This window comes from Myotis lucifugus, unplaced genomic scaffold, assembly GCF_000147115.1.
Source record: "Myotis lucifugus unplaced genomic scaffold, Myoluc2.0 scaffold_0, whole genome shotgun sequence".
In the NCBI taxonomy this organism is placed as follows: domain Eukaryota; kingdom Metazoa; phylum Chordata; class Mammalia; order Chiroptera; family Vespertilionidae; genus Myotis; species Myotis lucifugus.
In genome coordinates this window covers 24,402,860-24,427,711 of record NW_005871048.1, presented here as the reverse complement: position 1 = coordinate 24,427,711, position 24,852 = coordinate 24,402,860, and the positions used below count along the sequence as shown (strand labels likewise).

Here is a 24,852-nt window from a genome sequence, read left to right as displayed (position 1 = left end):
GAAAGGGACTCTTCTATTGAATGGACCTCGTCAAGGCTACTCTCTCTGTGATTTTTCAATATGTGCTCTCCAGAGTTTCTACTTTTGTTTCATCCTGTGCAGAACAAGGCCATAGAATACTGGCAAGAATGCAATAAACCCAAGGCACACATATTCACTAGGCACATGCAGAGTGGGAGGTAGCACCCTGTTATATTTATATTTAAGGATGCATTTTCAGAGCATTTGAAGGAAGTCTGGGTAATAATTTATCTAGTGTGAAAATTCAAAACAGCAGGAAAATGAGAAAGGACATAATCCAGAGTATTTTTTTAAGTATATGTTTTAAGAGTAATAAATCTCTGTTGAGTGTCAGACCCAAATGGGGGGAAATATCTCAGCCCTTCTATCCCTCTTGAAGAATGATTTGGCTCTCTGAATGCATTTCAAATCATAAGCAACTGCAAGAAATTGACAACCATTTCTTTCCATATAAGCTAAATGTTCTTCCCTTCTCAACATATCCACAGTCAGGTTTCATTCCAGGTGGGTCTGCGTTAAGCATCTCACCTGTTTCACACCATATTCAAATGCCTTCTGGGCTAGTCGACCAGGCCCCTCCACAGTTTTCCCATCGTCGTTCGGGCCCCAGCTCGCACTGTAAATGTCCACATGCCCAGGATTGAATCCAATTGAACTGGCTTCAATAGCATCGGTCACAATGCCATCCAACATTCTTATGCCTGAAGCAAAACACACAAATAATAAGTTGATGTCAGGATGTACATGTAGAATGGCATAATGCTCTTAACGTTTATTTTTTAAAAGGACTGTCAAAAGAGTCAAAAACAGGGTAACCACTGGATGTCCCAAATGCCCATGGCCTGCTGCTAACAGCACAAAGGAAAGATACAATCACTGCCTCCATAAACTTTCTTACCCGCTTTTAGAGATAACTATGTGCTATGCAGTAGCCATGGTTATCGTGGATTACAAAATGTCCCACCTCCCTCCACTACTCCAATAACCTAGAAATGACAGTATAGCTTTTAGAAAGAGGCACCAAACAGCCCTCCCTTGACATACCTGCTCATGACTATACCACGAACGGCTGTGGCCCAACCTGTGCCATAAAAATGACTCTGTACAGGAAACCTTGGAGCTTGCAAAGGTCTACCCATGATAGGAAACTAACAAATAGGAAAAGAACTCTTGTTTCTAAGCACTGATTAAAAATAACCCAGAGGCCATTCTTTTATGTGTTTGCTAAGAAACATTTTCAAGAAACATGCTTCCTTTTCTTCTAAATAATCTCAAGGATGAAATCATTGCCATGGATTTTGCTCCCGAGGGAGAATCGTTTTTCATCAGCAGAAGGCAGACTCGGTAGCTCCTTGTGCTTTCCTACAGGCTGCCACCCATCATCAGACTCATGTACTCAAGTGCTAGGAAGGCAAAAGCAATTTAGACGGATACAGGAAGCTACCTGGTTATTCCTGGCTTCAGGCTGATAATGCAACAGAATGCACAGCTTCAGATTTTCACGCTATTATTTACAATGGAGCACAGGTAAAAAAAAACTGACATGATTCATGAAAGTCATATTTATTTTCTTTAAAAATGCATTTTGGGGGAAATTCCAGCTCTTCAATTTATGAGGTGCATGATTTTGGGGGCAAGTCACTTAACTTCTCTCTACCTCAGTTTCTTCAACTATAAAATGGGGATAATAACAGCTCACATGTATTGATGATATACTATATGCTGCTACCATTCTTCAGGCTTTAAACTTATAAACTCATCTATCCTTATGACAACCATTTGAGGGGGGTCCTATAATTCTCCCCATTTTAGAGGTGGAGAGACTGAGGTCAGAGATGGACAGTGACTTGCTCAAGGCCACACAGATTGAAATTGGGAAGCCAGGACTTGAGTACCCAAATATGTCCTGTTAAATTCCAGGACACACTGCCTATAGTGTGTTGTTGGATAAGTGATGGCCATACGGTAGATGCTTAAAATGAAAATTATTATATAAAAATGCACTTGGGGCTAGACTGTCAAAGGGTAGAGTAATGGAAGAAAATCAGTAGACTTGGAATGAGAAGTCTTGTGTTTTAGCTCTATGCTGCCGGAAACTGTTACCTTGAGAATCTTGCTCCTTAATAAAATAAAGAGATCAGATGATTCTCTCATAAACTATAGGTACTTAGTTTATTATCATTTAAAAAGTGAATTCTTTTTCTAGGTGATTACATAATCTGTACTTCTTCATTTTCATTAAATTAACATGGCACTTTGATGGTGTTAGTGTCAAAGTAATTAGGAATGACAAAATCTAAGAGTGTGCTGTATTAGGGAGAGAGACCTTATATATGCCAAGATGGATATTTATTTTATTTATAAAAAGGAATACAGTCTCTGTGAGCTCTTTCGGATCCAGTCTCCACCACCCTTATCCACAGGAACTGCATCAATGGGTTCTCTTGTCTTCCCACTGGGTTCCACCAACTGAGGACAGCAGCAGGAGGTTGGGGGATGAGGTTAAAGTGCGGTACTCACTCCCCTGATTCCTTCTTGCCTGGAAATAGCTTGGTGGTTGTACTCAAGGCTGTAGCTCCTGTCCAGTGATTCTCTCCTATGGCCACAGCTTTCTGTCTCCAGTTTCCACTGACTCCTTCCACTTGTTCCTTTGGGCCTAAAGGTGGTAACATCTGCCTACATCTGTTAGCCCTTGTTGGTTTCCTTTGAACTCTTGTAAACAGTTCCTTTATTTAATTGCCCTGATGGAACTTACCATATGTTCCCCCACAAAAACACTGACTGAAACAACTAGAGATTCTAAATTCTTGCTATTGAAGATAACCTTTGGCTTCTTAATATAACAAGAATGTATTCTTTTTATTTTTAAAAGCTGTTCTTTGCCATGAAATGAAGAACTGCGGAATTCAGAGGCAGGGAAATTCTTTGCCTAAATTTCTTCCTCCTCTTGTTCCCCGAATAAGCACACAACACGAAAACCTTCTAAATCAGAACACAGAGAAAATTAGGTTTGTTTTTAAAGCTATTCAACATCTCAAACCCCCTTCCCATATGTATTGGCTTATATTCAGCTACCATTTTCTAGGAATCCAGATATTTTGATTCATTTGCAAATCACACCCAAGTTCTAAAGCACATTTTGTATGGAGTCCATTTCTTCCTCTGGTTGTTGAAAGCCGCCCCCCCTCTCCCCACCTCATTTACACCAGGTAATGCAAGACTCAAGTTAAAAGTGCAAAACTAGCCTGGCCAGTGTGGTTCAGTGGTTAAGCATTGACCTATGAACCAGGAGGTCACAGTTCAATTCCCGGTCACAGCATATGCCTGGATTGCAGTAGGGTGCATGCAGGAGGCAAAATCAATGATTCTCTCTCATCATTGATGTTTCTCTCATGCCCTCTCACTTCCTCTCTGAAATCAATAAAAAAATATTTTTTTTAAAGTGTAAAACTACAGGAACAGCCCTCTGCTTTACCTCCAACTTTGGCATCATATGCAACTCCGACCCCACACTTGTAATTATTTGCTTGCATGGCAATTTCTCCTGCGCATCTGGTCCCGTGTCTGAAGATTAAAAAATAGGAATTATAAAACATAAATGAGGACAAACATTTGTTCTGTATATGAATCCATGGCACATGGATATGTTAACTTTTTGTCTGCCTTTTCTCTGGTTTCTTCCCATCAGCATTAGATGAAATATAGGTATCATGTGAAGGGAATAGGCACAGGAGCCAGAGTATATGAGTATATGAGTTCACATTTTAGCTTCCACCACTAACTAGTGGTGTGACCATGCGTAAGTGTCCTCAAAGGGTTGTGAGGTCACATGAGATACTGTGTATAGAGTGCTTAGAATAGTTGTTGGTACATAGTGGTTGGACTTTTTTAGATTAGGTTACCCTGGACCAGCTCCTGTAGGATATGATAGAACAGAGTCTTCTCCCACGATATCCTCCTCCTCTAACCACACACCAAACTAAAACATTTGAGGGTTTCCTGGTACTAAGAGAAGTCTGAGATTTTAAGAAGACACTACAGGCTAATTGGGAAACCAGGAGACTTCTGCAACTCTGATTGGGACCAGAGGCCTGAACAAGATGGGGTTTGCAATCAGGCAAAAAGGGTAATTGATGATTTCTGAGTATTTGGAGGGGGGAAAATCCATCTCTAATTCAGACCAAAGCCCGTCCTCATTGGTATGGCTCAGTTGGTTGGGCGTCATCCTGTGCACAAAAGGGTTTCTGGTTCGATTCCAGGTCAGGGCACATGCCCAGGTTGTGGGCTTGATCCCCCCCACTAGGGGGCATGCAGGAGGAAGCCAAGCAATATCTGCTCTCACATCTATGTTTCTCTCTCTCTCCTTCCCTTCCTCTCTCTCTAAACATCTATTTAAAATAAAAATGAAAAATAAAACAGAACAAAGCCCACCATTAAAGCATCAATTCTGAAATTTTGGGGATAATAATTGCCTTTTCCCACCCTGACCTCAGAAGGGCCTATAAATTAAGAGAACTTTAATGTAAATTTGTTGATTTTATGATTATATTCTATTATGCAAGCACCTGGGAGCATTGTGAAGGCTGTTGGTGCCTTGGAGGAGCTGTTGACCAGATATGCTGACATCGAGGAAAAGAGAAGAAGGGTGAGCTAGTGCTGAGCAACTCTGTCAGCCAGCTACTTTTATAAGCTATGACACTAGACGTCTATTAATTTTGCCTGGTAAGAAATATATAAATCCAAAATTAACTGGGTAATCCAAAATAATTGTTTCACGTATCTCTTTTTCCTAAAGTACCAGAGATGATTTCCCACTAAATGATAGTCCTGCTTCTTCTGAATATTGGCTAAGAATCCTGCGTCAGAACAATGTAATTATCTTTAATTCAGGGTCTTCCCTAGTGCAGCAGACATCTGCTTCTTTTTTGCCTCCTAGAATTTTCCCCTTTTGGGAAGTGGCCCTCCCTCACTCCTTGTGATTCTTTTTCTCTCATGAGGCTCCTTCTCCCAGACAAGCTTTCAAGGATTAATGCAGAATATAAAGAGATTTCTATTCTTTCTCCAGAATCTTCAGCTTTAGGTTCCATCTGAGCCACGTGGATCTTGTTGCTAGGCAAGATTCTGTTGAGAATGAAGCTGTTAGGTGAGCAGCATTGGAGATGGAGACAGAGTATTTGGTGTCTTGATGGCACATTACTTGAGCTCCTGGATCTTGCAATGCTTGAAACTAGAGCATCCCTTGGGTGAAATTATTTTTAATACGGATATTACTTAATCTTTGAGTTAGGATTCTCTCACTTGCAACTGAAACTACTCTGACAACTATACCCATTTTCTAAGAAATGTGTTCACATTGTTTGATGGATTAGACCTCTTTGCCTTTCTACAAGGAAAAATTCAATTGCCATCCTCCAGGAAATCTATTCCCAACAGTCACCACTGCCTATATTTAAATAGTATGGGAGACAGGGCCCAGGATAGCAAAATCTCGAGGGCCACAATGGGTTCTGAGCCAACAGAATCAACTTTTTGACTCGAGGGCCACAATGGGTTCTGAGCCAACAGAATCAACCTGTTTGAAAACATCCCTAGCAGTGTACACCTGTCCTATAAATGATGCAATGTGACATGACCTATTATTTAACTCTCCTTACACATTGAGGACTATTTTCTCGAAAGGTGTAGTAGGATCATACTACAAATAGGGGTTAGTATTTTTTCCTCCACTTATCCTCAGTTTCCACTTCCATACTTTGAAAAAAAAGGAAGACTTTATCAAAGTGGTTCTACATCATTCTTTATAGACGTGTAGCCTTTTCTCTTTCCTTAAATCAGGTTTGAGGTAAAATAACCCTCTATTATCTTAGAACAATGGTAGCAACTGACATTTAAACAAATTGACTTTTAGAAAAGTATTCCACAAGATAGTTTAAAGACTATTATTATACTGGTTAACATTTCCTTGTCACACATGTTATTTAACTAGAATCTGTAATTGGTATTGAAATATGAATACAGATTCATGCCAGCTTAATAGTAAGAGTTACCTGCACCTTTAAGATTTTATTATTTAGTGATTCCTCATTTGATTTGCAGAGGAGAATTCAAATGCAGCTTCTATTAATCTCATTTATATATTACTTCAGCTCCTGAATCTTGCACTGCTTAAAGCTAGAGCATCCCTGGGGTTAAATTGTTTTTTAATCCCCATATTACTTAATCTTTGAGTTACAGCAGCAACACAGATAGTTTGGAGCCATAATGCCCTGGAATTGGGTGATAATAGGTCTCAAACTGTTATAAGGCCAAGATAACATGGGGCCATTCATTTTCCAGACCTGAGGGATTTATTTCTGACAACATGCTTGAAGAAATTTTTTATAATATCCTTTGATAAATGATGAGGATGCTACATTTCTGGTTGATAGTCAAGAGGATCCTGAGAGATAGTTGCTTATAATTTTCAGATAGTAGATTCTGAACTGGCTCAGAAAATTTGACTTGTCTCTGCTATCTCCTATCACATTCTCCTATCACATGAGAAGTCATGCTGATTTCTCACTGAAAAGAGGTGTATCTTAGTTGTTAAATGAGAAGCTTTAATCATCGTCAGAGCAAATACAACTTTTTTTGTTGTTGCAGGCACTATGCAAGCCAATTACATATATAAATTCAGTTAATCTCTATCATAACCCAATAAAATAGTTACTACTACTATTATCCCTTTTTAATAGGTGATAAAATTGAGGCAAAAGAAATTAAATAATTTACTTAGTCACTTAACTATTAAGTGGCAGATCTAATACTTGATCTCAATCTAGCTGCAAAGTCTGTAGGTAACTGTTTGGCTACTCTACTCTCTCTCTGTACTATGTGGGAGATCCAGGCTCTGCTCTGAAACTCAGAGTTTTCAGGTACAAAATAAGTACATTTATATGGGCTACTTCCTTATGGGCCTTTGGAGCTCTGTGACTTGGAAGAATCTATAATAATAAAAGCGTAATATGCAAATCAATCGAACAACCAAACAGCAGAACGACCGTCCAGATGACCATCCAGATGACCTTCCGGACAACCATGTTATGACACGCCCTGGTGCCAGGCCAGCCAAGGCGGGTGTGATGCAAGTTGTTGGGGGGCCCCCGCCATTGCCCCATGATCACCACACAGAGGGAGGCCCAGGCCACCGGCCAGTGATGCTGTGGCAGTGTGCGGGCCGGCCAGCAATCACCCTGCAGAGGGAGGCCCAGGCCAGCCAAGCAATCGCACCCCACACCTGTCGCCTGTAGAGGTAGGCAACCCTTGGCAGGAGAGAGGGGGGGCAGTGCCACACAGATGGCAAGCAGTGGCAGCAGCTGGGGTGGAGCCAGCTGCTGGCAGCCGGGGGAAGGAAAGCCCCAATAGGCCCTGATTGTCGGTCAGGCCTAGGGACCCTACCTGAGGAGTCCTGGATTGCGAAAGGGTGCAGGCTGGACTGAGGGACACCTCCCCACCCCATGCATGAATTTCATGCACCCGGCCCCTAGTTATATTATAAATACTGTGTTTATTATAAATATTGTGATGTGAGATTTCCTCTTTTGGGAGAAGGATAGAGGGAAATCTGTATCCCTCTTCTCGTGAGTAGAAAAATTCTAGAGAATATCATTTCATTAAGTATTCACCTATCATGCAGCCATCACCAATGTTGGATCCTGGGGCCAGACCCAGAGTACACTGCCTGGGGAGGAGGCAACACCTCCAGCTAACAGCCTCCTCTACTGCACCCATGTGTCTGCTGGCATATTTCCTCTTACTCTTGACCAAGTGGGTGAGGTGAGAGTTGTCATTTTCACTAAATTCCAAGAAGGGCACTCCTTTCTTTCAAGCGCTTATTGGCATTTCTTTAGGAAGTTCCTTTCAAGGGGCAAGGAAGAGATGCTTTGTCACCCACTTTAGGAGAAAAAAGAAAAAATAGAGCCAGAGAGGTGATGTCCTCAGGTCACTCTCAATACTGGTAATGAGCAAAGTTATGACAACCAGCCAGGCTAACATCACACAGCAATGTCCCAAAAGAGCAGATGTTCTTCCTGGTCCTGCACTGCCCTGACTCAGAAAATGGCTGAAAATTTACATGGGGACCCTGCTGTGAGTTCCAGAAACATCTCACTTTCCACAAGGACACTCCCTCACAGTTCTTGTTGTATTGTTAATAGATGTTCTAACCTCTCATGGGTGTTTGTAGTTAACCCCCTTAAGAAATAAACCCTAGAAGAAGTAAGTGGTACTGAAAGAAGCAGTATCTTAGAACCCTCTCCAATCCTCCTCTTCTCCCATAGCAGGAAATAGACACCCAGAAGTTGAAGCCAAGTCCATGAGCTCCAGCCTCCCTTCCTGGGTTTTGTCAGCCTCTGGAGGGGAAACCATTCAAAGAAACAACTTTAGGTCAAAATTATTCCATCAGCCACATTGGAATTCTGAGAGAGAATAAGGGAGAAAGAGAGAAAAAGAGATAAGGAAAGTGAAAGTGAGAGAGAGGAGAGAGAGCTTGATTGACCTGAGTTGGATAGTAGTCCAAGAGAGAGAAAACCACGTGAAGAAAAGAGGGAAGCACTTTATGGGGCATCCACAACGCTTTTTGTGGCTTGCTCTTTCCATTCCCACTTGTAATAGCAAGCCCTAATTTTGCCTTGGCTTGATCTGTTTTGATGTAAGTCTCTTCTAGGTGGAGCAAATAAAGAGAAAATTGTGCAGGTCTCCTTAAAGTCTATGAGATATATCATTATGCACAAAGATGAGTTCACACATGGACATTGACACTTGAGGCCACGTGCCTAGAGGGTGAAGTTTCTTTGGGGTTAGGAAAGAAGGTTAAACTGTCTTTGATCTTTACTTGGCTTCCTGCTTTGGCTGATCTGGCTCTTGACCTCCCTCATCACCCTGTAGCTGCTATGGAGAGTCAATATAGGAGTCAGAAGATATCCTCTTTTTCCCCTTAACTTTAAAATATCCAGCAGGAGCTCTGGAACAGGGTGCTAACTAATCCAATGACCCAGAGACTGTGCTGAATTTGATGACCATGCCTCAAGGTACTTTTCTCTTGTATGATGTCTGGCCCTGCTCTTATGAAGGAACTGGTCAGCATGGTTGTGGCCACCATAGGAAGCTTTGGGGATTTATTATTTGGGCATCTGTATTTCTTTTCATGACTAACATCAAGCATGTTTCTAATATGGGAAGATTAATAGAGGAATAGGGAACAGGGGTGAGCTAAACATTTTTACTCTTTATGCCCCAAGCATTCTTTTTAAAGGTATAACTATTCAGTAACATTTGAGGGGAGTATCCTATATAATAAAAGGGTAATATGCAAAGTGACCCTAACGGCAGAATGACAGGGAACGACCGGTTACTATGATGCACACTGACCACCAGGGGGCAGATGTTCAATGCAGGAGCTGCCCCCTCGTAGTCAGTGCGCTTCCACAAGGGGAGCCCCATTCAGCCACAAGCTGGGCTGATGGCTGCAAGCACAGTGGCAGTGGCAGGAGCCTCTCCCGCCTCCTCGGCAGCGCTAAGGATGTCCAACTGCGGCTTAGGCTCGATCCCCTGGGGAGCGGACCTAAGCCAGCAGGTGGACATCCCTCAAGGGGTCCCGGACTGTGAGAGGGCACAGGCTGGGCTGAGCACTGCTCCCCCCTACAGAAGAGTGCATGAAAATTAGAGTGCACCGGGCCTCTAGTTTTATAATATAAGAAGAAATTTTAATTGAAATATGGTTCTATAAGCCAAAAGAGAAGTTTGGGTTTCTGTTTTAAAAGCAGTACAATATTGTGGTATGGATAGTGTGCATGAACAGTTCTGAGAGCTCAAATAAAAGCACTTTAAAGTACTACACCCCTGGTCCCCACCCCCCTGGCAAATCCACATTTACTCACTTGTTCTCATTTGTGGGATCATATCGGGGAAATGGATCATGGTCATTATCATTAAAATCATAGCTAGCCTCTGGATCCTGAAAAGACAACAAAAATAACACTGTAGCATCATGAAAAATGACACAGAACTTTCCAAGCCTTCTACCCCTATCCCCTTTCCAGACTGGCTGACAGCTTGAAAGTCTGCATTTCAGAGTTTCTGGCCCAGTGGTTGGTCATTTGTTATACCCATAAACCAGGAAGAGACAGAGAATCAAGCCAGCATCCAATTCTCAGTGAATGTTACCAAACTGATAGCTCATGGACACTCATAGGATGCTAAAACCGGAGGAATCAGTTCAGTTAATTCAATCACCTTATTTTCCACATGAGAAAGTTGAGGTCCAGAGAAGTTGAATGGCATAACTAAGCTATAGAGCAAGTTAGCAACACTGTGACACTCATCTCTCTTACGAATATAGGTGAAAAGAGGTGGATCAGGGTCACAGCGATCTCTTTCCGCTTCCCCAGGTATACCAAGTAAACGTGTAATTTAACTAAAGAGGGTGGGCTGGAAATTCAAGACAAGCTTCCAGGTCCACCCCCTTTTCAACCAGATTGCTACACTTAAACTCCCACTAGGAATTCTATCACACTACTGCCACTTCTCTATATTTTCATAACCTTTCATAAATCCTACTTTCTGCTAATCTTTATCTCTTCCTTCCCCTCTCCTCCCCTTTGCTCTTTGGCTGTGGAATGTAGCTGAGTGGAAAGGATAAGAGAAAGACAAGGGACAATGTTAAAGATGAAGCACTAATCTAAATAAAGGCCTAAGCTATTATGGAAAGCTTCATAAACAAGTAAATACTTTTCATTTAATTATTTCCCACTTCTAATAAGCTTTTTTTTCTCAGCTTGTCCTTTTTGCACTGTGTGATGCACACTTTGAATTTGCATGAAAGGCATCCTATTCACATAGCTTCACAGTGTGAGAGATGCTGACTCATGAGGGAGGTGAAGAGGAAGACTGTGAACATGATCTTGGGCATCAGGCTTGATTTGATTACTTTAATGTCACCCGTACTGAATGGCATGGAGTCTGAATGACTTTTCATAATTTACTTGGTGTAGGTGCCTTTTCCCACCCCCAGTACATATGACTTTGTACAGTCCTTAAATTCTTTTGATGTCCCCTGATACAGTAAATTCATATGGGCTGCCAGGGAGGTGAAGGAAATGGCAAAACCTTGGCCCATCATTCCCTGGGCCAACATCTGAGCAGCTTCCTGCTTGAGGGAAGGAAAGTCCTAACTGTCTTTGTAGACAGCTCCCAGACTCACATAATTGGCATAGATATCTGTGTGATTCCACTCCAAGCCATCATCCAGTACAGTGATAACAACTCCTTTGCCAGTGATGCCTTTTTGCCAAACAGGTATCACATGGAGATCCAGCTTGGGCAGGGATGCAGTCATCCTAGTATCTTGCTGGTAAAGAAACACAAAGAAGCATTGGTAAAGGCATCATTTGCTTGCTACAAAATGAGAAGTGAAGCCACAGTCCAGAGACCCATCTTTGTTTTTCCTGAGGTCACTCTCCTCTTTAGAAGAAGGCAATTAGGTGAAATAAAAAACAAAGTTGAGGGTAGGGCCCGGTGAATCATCAGAGTGCTGCTCTTCCCAGTAGTTTCAATGGAAAATCACTCCAAAGAATGAATCACCCTGTGCCCTTCTCTTTGAGCTACATGGCTTTGGAGAAGACCTTTGTCCCTAACTTTCATTTATAATGACGTGTTCCAGCCTTTCCTCTACCTAAGCTTTATCTGATAGCCCATGTTTCCATCTCCCCCAAATCCTAAGCTTCTATTGCCACAACAAACCTACTTTATATTGTCTTGTTCACAGTCATTTGTGAATGGTCTTTATAACTTTTTTGAAAGGAAAAAACAGAACTGAGAATAACCAGGATGCTGTGGTCTCACCAGGACTTGCAATTTAATTGTCTACTTGCAAATATTAGTGATTTAGGGAGTAAGTATCCGTGGGAGGGAATTTGGGGTTTTCTTTTGCAAATAGCATTTCAGAAATGTGTGGGACTATAGGAGAGAAGAGCTGAACAGCAAGGGAACACAGTCCTGAGCACATCCCCGTGCATTTGAGAGAAGTACATTAGAAGTGTGCCAGGTTTATGGTAAAGGGGTCAATAAGACATTTATAAATAACAATCAAAAGTGTCAATGAACGGACTGCTGATACGCCTCAGAAAGAGGTTGGGGAAGACCTTACTAACCAACATGAAGCTGAGTTACAGGAGGCTGGAACTACAGGCATATGGTTGGCTAAAGCCGGGGAAGAAGGCCTCTAAGTCAGTCACAAGAACAACCATAGAATGTGGTTGTTAAGAGTAGGGCCTCTGGAGCTCTGAATTATGAGCCACTAGTAACCAGGTGACTTTGGCAAGTTATTCAACTTGCCAGTGTCTCTGCTTCTTCATCTGTTAAATGGGCAGAATTGCTATATCTACAACATAATGATATTGTAAGAATTAAGTGAGTTCATTCACGTCAAATAGTATAGAATAGTATTTGGCACATAGTAAATGCACAGATGTTAGCTAATGAGACTCTTTTTCAACGAGCAAGTGATGCTTAGGTTAAGAGAGAGTCAAAAGGAATTGATCCCCTTTGTGATCCATTATGCAACAAGGATGTCTAAGCCTTAGCTTATGACCATCATAAAAATTTATCTTTTATAATATTCTTAGCATATATTACTACTCTGGAGACTTTATACTAAAACAGAAGGGAGAACACTTTGTAGGCTAGCAACGCCCACATACCAATAAGGATTTGGTAACTATCTTAAAGGTAGAATGGTTTGCAAAACTGGACATCTGCAAATAGATATCTTTTATCTTTCCTTGTATTCCTTGCCTTGTTCAGAAATTCTTACCTGTAAGCACATAAGAATTGTCACTCAGAGGTTTATATACAGAATCATGTTTACTGTATTCTTTGAGTGATGGTTCTCAAGAGTAACTTTAATGAAATGTGTTGTTGTTGTTTTTGCATTAATACTGTTTTGGAACCCCTAACTTGCAAGACATGGTTCTTCTGCATTACTCCAGGTAAGCTTAAGAAGACATGAAGGTAACCCCCACAACCATAGCAGCTGAAGATCTGTGTTTCAGACACTCTCACCTAGTAAAACAGAAGATCCAGATCATGGAAGGTCCCATTAGCCCTGATCTCCAAGTAACCTAGCCCTTGCTGAATTCTCCATCATTAAAACAAATCTATTGTGCAGATGTAACAAAATAAAAAACAAGGGTCCCACACAGTCCTGCAGGTACTTACCAAGTACCACTGCTGATTCCACATCGGATCATTGAAGAGATTTACTGCTGAGCCTCTTAGAACTGAACGTTTACTTCTCTCCTTTCCATACTGTTGTTCAGCCCATATAACCTACAAGGAGTTTTATAGCAAAAAAAATCAACAGTCAAATAGCAACCTCTGTGTAATCATCTTTCCTCTAACTAGGCCTAATACCCTTCCCATCAGAGTTTAGGCAGCTCCACAATGTTTATGTTTAACTGCAGATCAAACTGGCAGCTCAGTGAGAAGGATTTGCCCACTGGGGAGATGAACATTTCCTCTATTACAGTAAAGTGAACCTTTAGGGGGAGGAGAAGGCGTCAGTAAAGTGATGATTGCCTCAAATTATTTACACTGTGATTACAGTGGAAGTAAAAGTGCAGCCTGCTTTCATCAGCAAATGGACCATAATACCCATTTTTATATTGAGGTTCCAGGACTCTGTAGGTGAAAATTTGTTCATGGAATGAGTCAACAGGCTAAGAGATCCCAGAGACTGTTTTTATGATGCTCTTGCAGCTTAATTTCTCTTCCATTACACACAAAAGGTAGAAATAGCAATGTTACACAAGCCATGTCTTTGCAAATCTGGCTCCCCTGTGCTTCAACCTCCTACTTAAGAGTATTTAATATAAGAAACAGATCCAGGGTGATGAATGAGCACTATTGACCATGCACACTTACCATTAATTTAGTCTCATGTATTATGCAAAGAGATCTGACAGTACAAAAATCACCTGCCCCACATTTATGGCATAATCCTATTACACTTGAGGTCCTGAGAGGGAGAGGGGCTGCCTTGTGGAGATATTCATTAGGAGATAATATCCTGCTCTTATTTTGCTGAGCAACAAGACTGTTTCCTACCCAAAGCATAGCCTCTCTGTTGTAAACATGATGACAGTCCAGGGTGTGTTGGGATATTGTTAATGTGAGGATACTTATGAGTCATCTAAAACTAAAAACTAAAATATAATTTGCAACTGAAGGATAAAACTATCCACTAAGACTGAATTTGCAATTAGAAAATATACTGCAAGCCAATTATAAATATTGGAGGGACTTGAGAGCTAGAAATTAGTCACTATAATTTATTTTTTTTAAAGTGCCTGTATTTTCAAGCTTAATTGTTTGGCTTAAAATACCCAATGCTTGGAATATTCTGCCTGCCTCTGAGTCAGTCTTTGAAAGCTGGCTGCTAGGGAATAAGAACTAATTTTTGAGGAAGAGGGTAACTTATAGTTTGAGATTTCATCAACAGTCATAAAGATAGAGGGTTGCTGCATTTCAGAGGGCTAATTTGAAAGGATATCATTCCCCCATCAAAAAAAGGCAATAAAATGACAAAAGCAATTTTTTTAAATGGAATATAAAAAGAGGCACTCTGACATTCAATTGTTGGAAACTGTTGTGATCAGTGTCACTGACTGCAGATCCCTTATTAATCTCTGAAGGAGCAAACCAAGTAGAACAGAATAAAATGGTGGTCTTACTATTATGTGTATAATAGGTATTATGCACTTAGTTTTGTAAATAATCCTTTTGATAGGGAAAGAGCATTAAAGATCACTTAGTCCACCCATCCACTCAAGTTTCTATGGGTTCTAGGATTTTTCCTACAATTAAATTATTCTGGAGATAATTTTATAGGATCATACAGACTTCTTTCTTACGAAGTGATGTTAGAGAGTACATTCTTAGCTCTTCTTCATTGCTCCTTGAGATTTCTCCCCCAAATCAACTATTAAGGAAATATCTAAAGAATGCACCTGTTCATTTTAGTGAGATTATTTTAAATAATAACAACAGCTAGGGATGCTCCACTATGTCCAGTTTTCTCCTATGAAGATGAGAAGGGAGGTCAGTTTGATTTCCTTGTACATTGCTGCCAGGCATGCCTTTAATAAACAAGGAAGTCTCTCTCTTGTTTTGCCCAAGGACTAAGCTTAGCCAGAGTCCTGAAAGTTGTCCTTCTTCCCAGAGCTCACAGATAATAAGCTGTCTGTTTGGGGATGGTGAAGGAAAGTCTATACTAGACAAGAAACTTTTAAAGTAGTGTTCCGGGCTCTGATTTGATCTCCCACTTCTAGCCATTAATGCCAGTAAAAGCCAGCAATGGGTGTGTCTGAGCTGTGTTTCACTGTCTGTGGTCCTGAGATAGCACTCTTTGTCAGGGTATGGTTGCATTTTACATTGGAACAGTAGTAACTCAGATCACTAATAATCTGTCTTATTATTTTCTTAAAAATTTTTAAACCTCACCCAAGGATATGCTGCTATTGATTTTTTTTTAAAGAGAGAAGAAGGGGTGGAAGAGAGAGAGAGAGAGAGAGAGAGAGAGAGAGAGAGAGAGAGAGACCCTCCTCCCTCCTGTACATGCTCTGACTGGAGATTGAACAGAAATCTAGGCATGTGCCTTGATGGAGAATTGAACCCACAACCCTTTGGCACATGGGATGACCCTCCAACCAACTGAACTATCTGGCCAAGGCTGTCTTATTCTCTTTTTAAAATTCTATTAGTTGCAGAACAAATGAAAAAGTAAATTATTTCACAGGGTTTATGAATTCCATTTACTTTCAACAGTTCTATCACCTTTCTTTCACTTATACATTTCTTTCTAGGAAGTTGAAAGTTTGTGTTCTGTCTCTCACAAAACTTCTGTAAGTCTCTAGATTGTCCTAGGCAACAGAAATCATGTGTACAGATATTAGCCTAGCCAGGATAAATTTCCATCAGTATGCAAATTTTCAAGAAAAGGCAACATTGTGTATGCAAACTGCCAATACTCCCAATATAGTCACCATTTCTATTAATAATGTTTGCTGACCTTAAAACAGGCTTCAAAAATCAATAGTTATATTATACATACATTCAAATTATCCCCATGTTATTTACCTATATTCATTCTAGACATTTCCTGCTGTTGCCTAATCATTGAATATGTATTCAAACGAGGCTAAAAAGAGATAACATGTTTTGGATCAAACAATATAATACTTAGGAAAACATTTACTTATGAGACATGGATTTAAAGCTTCCTCATAAATACTAGTTTCCTGTACAACCAAACTAAATAGAAATGGCAGAATGTCATTTTCAATTACAGTGAAATGTTATTAAAAGCAAGGTTCATATATTTCTTTGGCATCCCCACATGAGATATTGAAGTGCTTGGTACATAATAGGCATAACATAAAAGGTTGTTGATTGATTGTATTGTCAAACATTTTAATTAGTGCTGCCACTTTATTTTCAATATTTACTTTCATGCCTTTAGACTGGATTTGTGAGTGTGTGTGTGTGTGTGTGTGTGTGTGTGTAATTTAGATAATTCAACCAATTCAATTCAATCCAGTTATTATGTATAATTTCCACAACCCTGTGGAAATAACAAGAAACACTACAGATGAATAATTGCAATCATAATAAAGAAGAATCACATTTGCAAAGTGCTTTTGCTCTTGTGGGCAATCATATAGAGAGCAGATAAGTCAGGTTGGTTTGAAGACAAATGCACAACACTTACACGATCATCATCAGATAATCTCTTAGTGATATGAAGGGCACTCCTTCGAGACCTCCGGGGATGGTTTTTATATCTGAGTAAGTAATGATTTTCGAGTGATCCAATCTATAAAATAAAAGAAATTAAAAATAAAATCCACTTTCCAAAATAAATATATGGAGTCGATTGAAACCAAGCTAAATTAGAGACAGCTTTTATTAAGCCCATTCCTTGTACATGAAGTTAACTTGTTTTGTCATGAAGAAGATACTGATAGAAGCCATCCCTCTCTGGTTAGTGTGTTGAGTGAGATGAACCTCATGAAGTTATCACTTGGGCTCCCACTATACTTGGGGGCTGACGGTGCTTCTGTTTCACACATTTCAAAGGAACTCCATTTGTTTTTCTATGAGACAATATTGTGTATTTGGGCAGACATTTCTTTTTTAAAAACCCATTTTATCAAATTCATTCTTTCAGAGAACAATAATCTGTAGAAAGCAAGCAAAACCTTTGTATACTATATATGGTCAGTGCCACATTCACTTGCAACAATTTGTTGTTGTTATCAAATATAACCATTGACTCCATAGTGATAATTGTTACAAGCTACTAGTAGTGACCATTAGACTTTCCACTAGTTTACAGCTTTGAGGGGAAAGCCAACATACCACATTTAGGGCAGGTGTAAACTCCCCTGGGTGACATCAACACCTTTGGTCCATTTAGAACTATGTTCATTATTCTTTTAAGCTATGTCCCTTTATTCAAAAGAGTAGTTAATTTGAAGCTACCAAATTCTCTAGATACCCTGTATTTCTTTTTAAATTAAGAGACAAATAATTGACAATGGGTTATTTCAGAAGAATTGTATTCTTTAATTTGGTGGTTCTCATCACCTAGATGATTTTTTTAAATCCTCACCCAAAGATATGCTTATTGATTTTAGAGAGGTGGAAGGGAGCGAGGGAGAGAGAAAGAGAGAGAGAGAGAGAGAGAGAGAGAGAGAGAGAGAGAGAGAGAAGAGAGAAGAGAGAACGAACACATCAATTGGTTGCTCTGATTGGGGGTGGAACCTGAAACCCAGGTATGTGTCCTGACCAGGAATCAAACCCATAAGCTTTTGTTATATGGGAGGATGCTCCAACCAGCTGAGCCATACCAGCCAGGGTATCACCTAGAGAATTATTAAATAGAGATCCTTAGGCCCTGCTCAAATCCTAAACTTCAGGGAGTAAATCTGTTATAAGTTCTAGACTGAGTTGGGGAGGAAAAACAGTAGCTATAGGAAAGATCGCCAATGCTTAGCTCTATATCTGCTATTAAACTGGTTTTGCTCACCCCCCAATCCTGAGGCCTTAAGGAGCTCAGCTAACTTAGTATAAACAGAAGGAGAAATAAGCAGAACCAGGAAAGCATTATTAGTTTTTCACAAAGAACTGTTATTTTTTAAACATTTGTTAATAATGTCACTTTGACTGGAAATGGCTACAGAAAATATAGCATATGCAAATCATGTGTAAATATAGTTTTTCCTACTATTTTTTAAAGCTTGTGACTATGCTATCCCTTCCTTGAGGATCCTACCAAGAATTCTGATTTATTGTTTTTTAGTTTTGGTATTTATGAATTTGAAAGGCAATTCCGATAACGAATGGTCCAGGTTTGGATGTATGCCTGGGGCTAATAGGTGAGAAAAGGAAGAGGGGTTATCTCTCGCTCTCTCCCACAATCTCCTTCCACAGTTACCAGTGTTATTTAGCTGTCGAACGGTTATAGGATTAAGCCCCTAGTCTGCCCCCCATCCTCATAGGACACACAGGATCTCCCTGATGCCCCCATACACACCAGTATGATTCCACTCACTACACACTCACTCTCTCAAATACAATTCCTTGCAGTTTCCAAATTACTACTAAGCAGCTTTCTTTGTATCTCCCTGTTTCCCACCAGCGATTTTCGATGTCTGGAGTGCCTCTCCAATCTCATCATGTTTTCCTATCAAACTTTAGCTTCTTCCTAAACACAGTGCACGTGTTTCCTCCTCTGTGCTATCCTCTTTCACCCCTCCCCAATTCCCTTCCAACTTCAATCCACAAATATGGAGACTCTGGGTACAGCTATTACTACACCAATTACATGTCACTACAACATTTGTTTCTAAACCAGTCTCTTCTAGATGCTTGACTTTTTGCAAGTCTTTTCCTCCTAGTCCTCAGCCCCTAACACGGAGCCTGGCACAGAATAAGGTGTGAACAAAAGCAAAAGTCTTGGTCTGCTGCTGGGACACGGAGAAGGTGATCTGTGTACTGACGTTTCTACTGGGCATTTCAAAGACAGCTTGGCTCATAAAGTTGGAGAATAAAGCTTCTGGCAAAGGGAAGGCGTATTCCCCAGTGGATTCGCTCTATGGCGTAGCCTATGCCCACGCAGATTACTCATCTGTGACTTCAGCCACAGCTCTACCACCACCTCCAGAAAAAACCGCGCCAAAATGTTTACAACTCCCTCCTCCGCTCAACTCCCAAGGCAAGAGGTGCAGGCTTGATTCTAAGCCAAGGGACACTTAGATTAGAACTCACATCCCCTGGTTTTCTCCCCTGAATTACGCAGCTAAGCAGCCCATCCCGTCCCCCTGCCCCTGCCCCCCCCCCCCCACGCCTACCCCGCCCGCAGCTGTCTATTAACCCAGTCCTCACTTGGAGGCAAGTTTCCCTCACAAGCTGAAAACCCCAGGGAAGCTATTATGCATTTGGCTGTGGGACAAGAAATAAATCCTTTCCCCACAGTCAGTTTTGAAGTTTGACCCCCTTTGGGTGGGGGTGGGAGTGTTGACCAAGCAAAGTTGTGAAGCTCGGACTTTCCAAGTTTTCGGTGAATTCCCCGGGCGTGAACAGTTGGTCCATATCTTTTACCCATCTTTTCTCCCGCCAGCTCCCCAGGCCCCCCAGCGACCCCCAACCTCTGGATCGCTAGTCCCGGCCGCTGGCGCTCTCCCAACGCCCCAGACGCGCCCCCAAAGGCTTCCGCGGACACCTCCAAGCCTATTTAGCCCCTTGCAACAGGACGTGGGTCTGATGCTGCCATATTGAAAGGAAGGAAACAGCCGGCTCCTGACGCAGACTGGCTGAGTCCCAGGGGAGAGAGCGCACTGCCTCTCCCGGGGGCGCTTTGCTGGGAAGAGCTTGCGTGCATCTCAAGTTCGGTGAATAAGTGTGGAGGGATTTTTCTTCAAACCGTGCGGGAACGGATTTCAATTCCAGAGCGAACAACAGCAAGAATAAGCTCTACCCAGCTGCAGCGGCTGCGTTCAGCCTGGCTGCGCCCAGCCCAAACAATAAAGAATGCAAGCGTTTTCGCTCCGAGCCCGCAGGGGCGAGAGCCGAAGAAGCTCCCTGTTCTTTGCGCGGGGCTGAGGAGAATGCAACCTGGGGCTCACTCTTGGGAGATCGCGCTTCAGTCCCCGCCCGTCCCCAGGGGCCCCAGAAAGTTTCTTGAAAGTGCAAACTCTTACCTGACCCAAAAGGTCGTAGCCCAGCTCTTCGGCTATGGCCGAGGCTGCCTCTGGTCCCCCGGGGATCTCCGCTGCCCATTCGTTCACAAACTGCCTCTTCGCTTTTACACTGTTCGATGCACACCAAGCGCAAAAGAGAGCGAAAGCAGTGCACTGCAGAGTCCAGGCTCCTCGCTGCATGGCTCACACGCTCGCTGGCACAGAAGTAGGAAGCAGAAGGGGGGAAGAAGCCAGACAGGAGAAAAGCCAGACAGATTCGCTCTTTCCACACTCGGGCTCAGGACCACCTCTCGCCCCGGTTGCTCTGGGAGAAGAGTGGAGGGACTGAAGGAGAGGCTGGGCGGTGGCGAGCGCTGAGTGCAGTTCTTTCGTCTCTGGCTGAGTGGAGCCCCAGCCCTTCCCCGCTGGAATGGAAATGAGTGTTTACACGTCAAATCTACGAAAGCCATCTCTTGACGTCAGATCTACCTGGACTAAGATCTGGATGGTATTCCTGGCGGGGTGGAGAGGAGGCTAAAATTAGCAGCGAGGGATTAAGAAAAGGAAGGAACCATTTGCTGGGATCAGTTAACACTGTCCTTGTCTGGTCATAAATTCTGTAGCTGTGAGAAACACCTTCACTTCTAAGTGCCCCATTTGATGTGACTACCAAGAACCAAAGGCTGGGAGTGCAGTACACTTTCCCTTCCTTCTGTCCGTTTTCCTTACATTTATTTGATTATCTCTTGGGGGAGGGGAGAGAAGGATTTTTATAATGACCCTGGGGATGTCAATCAGCACCTGCTGTAAAGAGCAGGGCGTTTAAATCTTTCCAACGGGACAGGGGCTGGGAGGGCAGTAGAAGAAAAGCGTCTACTCCCCAGATTCTGATCTAAATTGCCTAAGCAAATGAGCACGTCTGGAAAACAATGTTAAAGCAATGTTTTTTAAAATGTATTTTAAACCATTCAAACCATCTTAATGAACAAGTTTACTTTTTTCTTTCCTCTGTCTCTCAATCTCAGTAAAACAATGTCTAAAATTCTGTTCTAGATATTGCAGAGCCCAGTATCACCCACTTTATAATGCTTATTGGAAAAATGATTAAGCACATGTTTTTTTTAAAAAAAAAAAAACAACAACAAACAAACCAGAAAGTTATTTCTTTATTCACAAACCAGGAAGGGACTGGGGACCCAAATGATGTTGTGTTGACTGGGCAGAGAAAGAGCAGGTTTCATTAACTCCTAACTTTCCATTTTCCTTCAGTAGAGCTCTTCACTTTGGTTTTGAACTGAAACTATGCCATTACTTTCCCATAAAATGCACATTGTCTCCTTGTGGAAGAATGTTTTTCCATGGAAAGGGAATTATCAAATGTCTAAATGAACCCCCGCCCCAGGGAATGAGTTTAGTCTACCGTGGCGGAGCCATTCCGATTCTGGGGGTTGAACCCGGCGGGAAAAGCCCTGGTGTGTAGTATTCAGCACCGAGGAATGGACAGCGCCACACGCCCTTGTGGTCAGAGCTGCCCTTCCTTCTGATCCCGGTCTGCCGCTCTTCTCCAACTGGCTAGAGCGGAACTGTTTTTCTTTTGTCCTGTGCCTTTCTTCTCTTTTAAATAGAAAATGGGATTCGACCGCAGGGGAGAAGTGTGGTTAGTTTCATGATCGTCACTACTTACATGGAACTCACGGGAACGTGTTGGACTCAGCCCCAAAGTAAAATTGCAAGGGATCAAATCTCGTATGTGAAAGGTTTTCTTTCTTTTTCTTTTTTAAACTCCCAACCGCCGGGGGGCGCAATCAATTTTAAAGAAAGAGAAGAAAAGTGATGAGATTGGAAAGAAGGCATGTTAGTTTGTGAAGAAGGAAGCAAAAGATATCCTTTACAGAAAGCAAATGAAACTTGGTGGAGAAAGCGGCTGAGTAGTACTAATTATTCAGTTGCCTCCATGTTTGCAGACATTTGGACTGCATTGATAATTTCTTTAAACATAAAGCTAAAAAAAATGCCAACGTTAATGAGCCATGCGATGCAGTTAAGTGTATCACAATAACGTGAGTAACTCACATGAGATGTTGTGAAATGGTCTCAGATTGATGGCTCTTCTGTCTGCTCTGTAAATTCACATGTGTGAGTGTTGGTGGCTGCATAAACTGTCTTCTTTCCCTTTCATGCCTCAGCCTGAATTGTGGCCTCAAACTCTCTAGGGTGTTTCATTTTCACAGTAGACAGATGCTGTGTGCTAGCAAAGCAAAAGAAACTGTGGCAAATGTTTGATAGTGGTAGATACGGTTAGAGCAGAAATAGTTTGCCCTTTCTTATTATTGTTTGAGAAAATCAATTTGGCAGTGTTGGCAATGAGACCAGGGTCTCGTTAATGAAACATTTGTCTTAAATGGAGCACCCTGCAAGCCTGGAATAAACATTTGGTCGATGTACTTAATAGGGTAAACTACTTCTCATAGTAAGAAGGTAGTATCCCCACCCAAACAATATATATGAGTACTTTATTCTGAAATTGACTGAATTTTATCTGATGAGCATTATATGCCAGTTTCTGGGATGTAGAAGAAATGAATGTTTACTAAGGCTAGGGGTGCACATTAAAATGTAGGATCCGCCCTAGCCGGTTTGGCTCAGTGGACAGAGCGTCGGCCTGCGGACTCAAGGGTCCCAGGTTCAATTCCGGTCAGGGGCATGTACCTTGGTTGTGGGGCACATACCCAGTGGGGAATGTGCAGGAGGCAGCTAATCGATGTTTCTCTCTTATCGATGTTTCTGGCTCTCTATCTCTCTCCCTTCCTCTCTGTAAAAAATCAATAAAATATATTAAAAATAATAAAAATAATAAAAATGTAGGATCCATCTTAACTTTGTCAAATTAAGGGCTAACTAGCCTATCTTGATATGTGGATCATAATAATAACCTACAGGCCCATCAGTTTTGTATTTATATCATGAATTAGAAGAGCCAAGTTAGTTTTAATAGCATTTGCTTCATTTGCTTAATTTATATATAAAACAGGATAATTAAGAAACTGAAGAAGATTGTAATTCTGTTGTGAATTATCCAGTGAGTATCATGCCTTTCATGATTGCTCCCATCTGCCCAGTGATACAGTTAATTATTTATTAAGTTTTCTTAGAGAGTAATAAGAGCAAGGCTAGTATGAATGAGAAGTAAGAATATGTTCAAAGACCTGTAGATCAACATATCTCTTTAGTTTTAGAAAACAAAATTTTAAACCTTTTGTTACTGTGAAATGAAGTATTTACACTACTAATAGAGTGCCCAGAACAATGTGCTCAATAATTTATCACAAAGTGAACACTGTGTAGCCATTCAGATCAAGAAAAAGAACATTGCTAGCCCTTCAGAATAATATTCCAAGATTTTCAAGGGGCATAGGAGAAGGAGTGAGGACATAACTTAGGTTTAACATTTTCTAGTTGTGCAGACTTACCTGTTTCCTGTGGGTAAATACTAACTGTATATTAAGACAATTCTGTAATTAACTAGTCTGTAATGAAACTAGAAGATATCCGGTAACAGAACATATTATAAAGGCAAATCTACCAATAGCAGTGTTTCCCAACATAAAAAATAACAATTTTTATATGGCATGCTGGAGTAAACTGGAGGAAATTTGGGGAGAACTGTATGAGGCTTGGTGAAGAGATTCATTACATTTTTTTTCTAAAGACATTTTATTATATTTTTTGTTAATCCTTACCCAAGGATATTTTTCCATTAGTTTTTAGAGAGAGTGGAAGGGAGGGGGAGAGACAGAGAGAAATATCAATGTGAGATTCCCAGGGCTGGGGATCGAGCCTGCAACCAAGGTACTTGCCTTTGACCAAAATCAAACTCAGGTATTTTAGTCTGCGGGCTGACGCTCTATACACTGAGCCAAACTGGCTAGGGCTCATTACATTTTCTTTATATAAAACAATTTTGGTAAGAAAATAGAATATAACATTTGGGCAGTATATTAAAATTGAATATATATTACTTTGAATTGAGAAATATGAATATACTTGCATCCATATAACTTTTTGCCTCAAATCAAATTTTATGTTTGAAAACCTAGGTACTATTTCTAAGAAAAAAACATTTTAATCAAAATCTTCTCAAATTCTTGATAGCTGCTGTCAATGAAAAATTTTAATTTGCATAAATAAAGAATAAACATTTTGAAATAACTTTTATAACCATTAAAACATTTGCAAAATTTGATTTTAAATATAGCAACTCTTCCTTTTACTTCCTTACCAAATTTACCATTGGAATGTCAAAAAGAATGCTATAGGGTTTAAAATCCACCTAAATTTTGTATGTCAAGTATTACAACTTATACTGCAATTCTAAATTTAAAAATACACACTGTTGTCCATGTCCATGAAAAAATAAGATAAAAATAAATTTTAAAAATACACATACCTTTTAGAGATGTTACCATGCACTTACTTTGCTACAAATGGGTAAACATGTTTAATCTATGGAAAGGCTGATATTAGGACCATCACCTAAAGATACATGGCTGACTTT

At 41.0% G+C, this 24,852-nt stretch overlaps 1 protein-coding gene across 1 annotated transcript in view; it reads right to left on the bottom strand.

Moving 5' to 3' along the window:
- Positions 1-20,690, bottom strand: part of PCSK1 (proprotein convertase subtilisin/kexin type 1) — a 37,835-nt gene extending 17,145 nt beyond the window's left edge. The window contains exons 1-7 of the mRNA XM_006081201.3: positions 20,319-20,690; positions 16,826-16,930; positions 13,276-13,386; positions 11,261-11,407; positions 9,939-10,015; positions 3,497-3,585; positions 550-722 (exon numbers count right to left, since the gene is read on the bottom strand). Of these exons, the coding sequence (XP_006081263.1) occupies positions 550-722; positions 3,497-3,585; positions 9,939-10,015; positions 11,261-11,407; positions 13,276-13,386; positions 16,826-16,930; positions 20,319-20,498 (882 nt within the window). The 5' untranslated portion in view covers positions 20,499-20,690. The remainder of the gene's footprint in view (positions 1-549; positions 723-3,496; positions 3,586-9,938; positions 10,016-11,260; positions 11,408-13,275; positions 13,387-16,825; positions 16,931-20,318) is intronic.
- Positions 20,691-24,852: the final 4,162 nt, after the last annotated feature.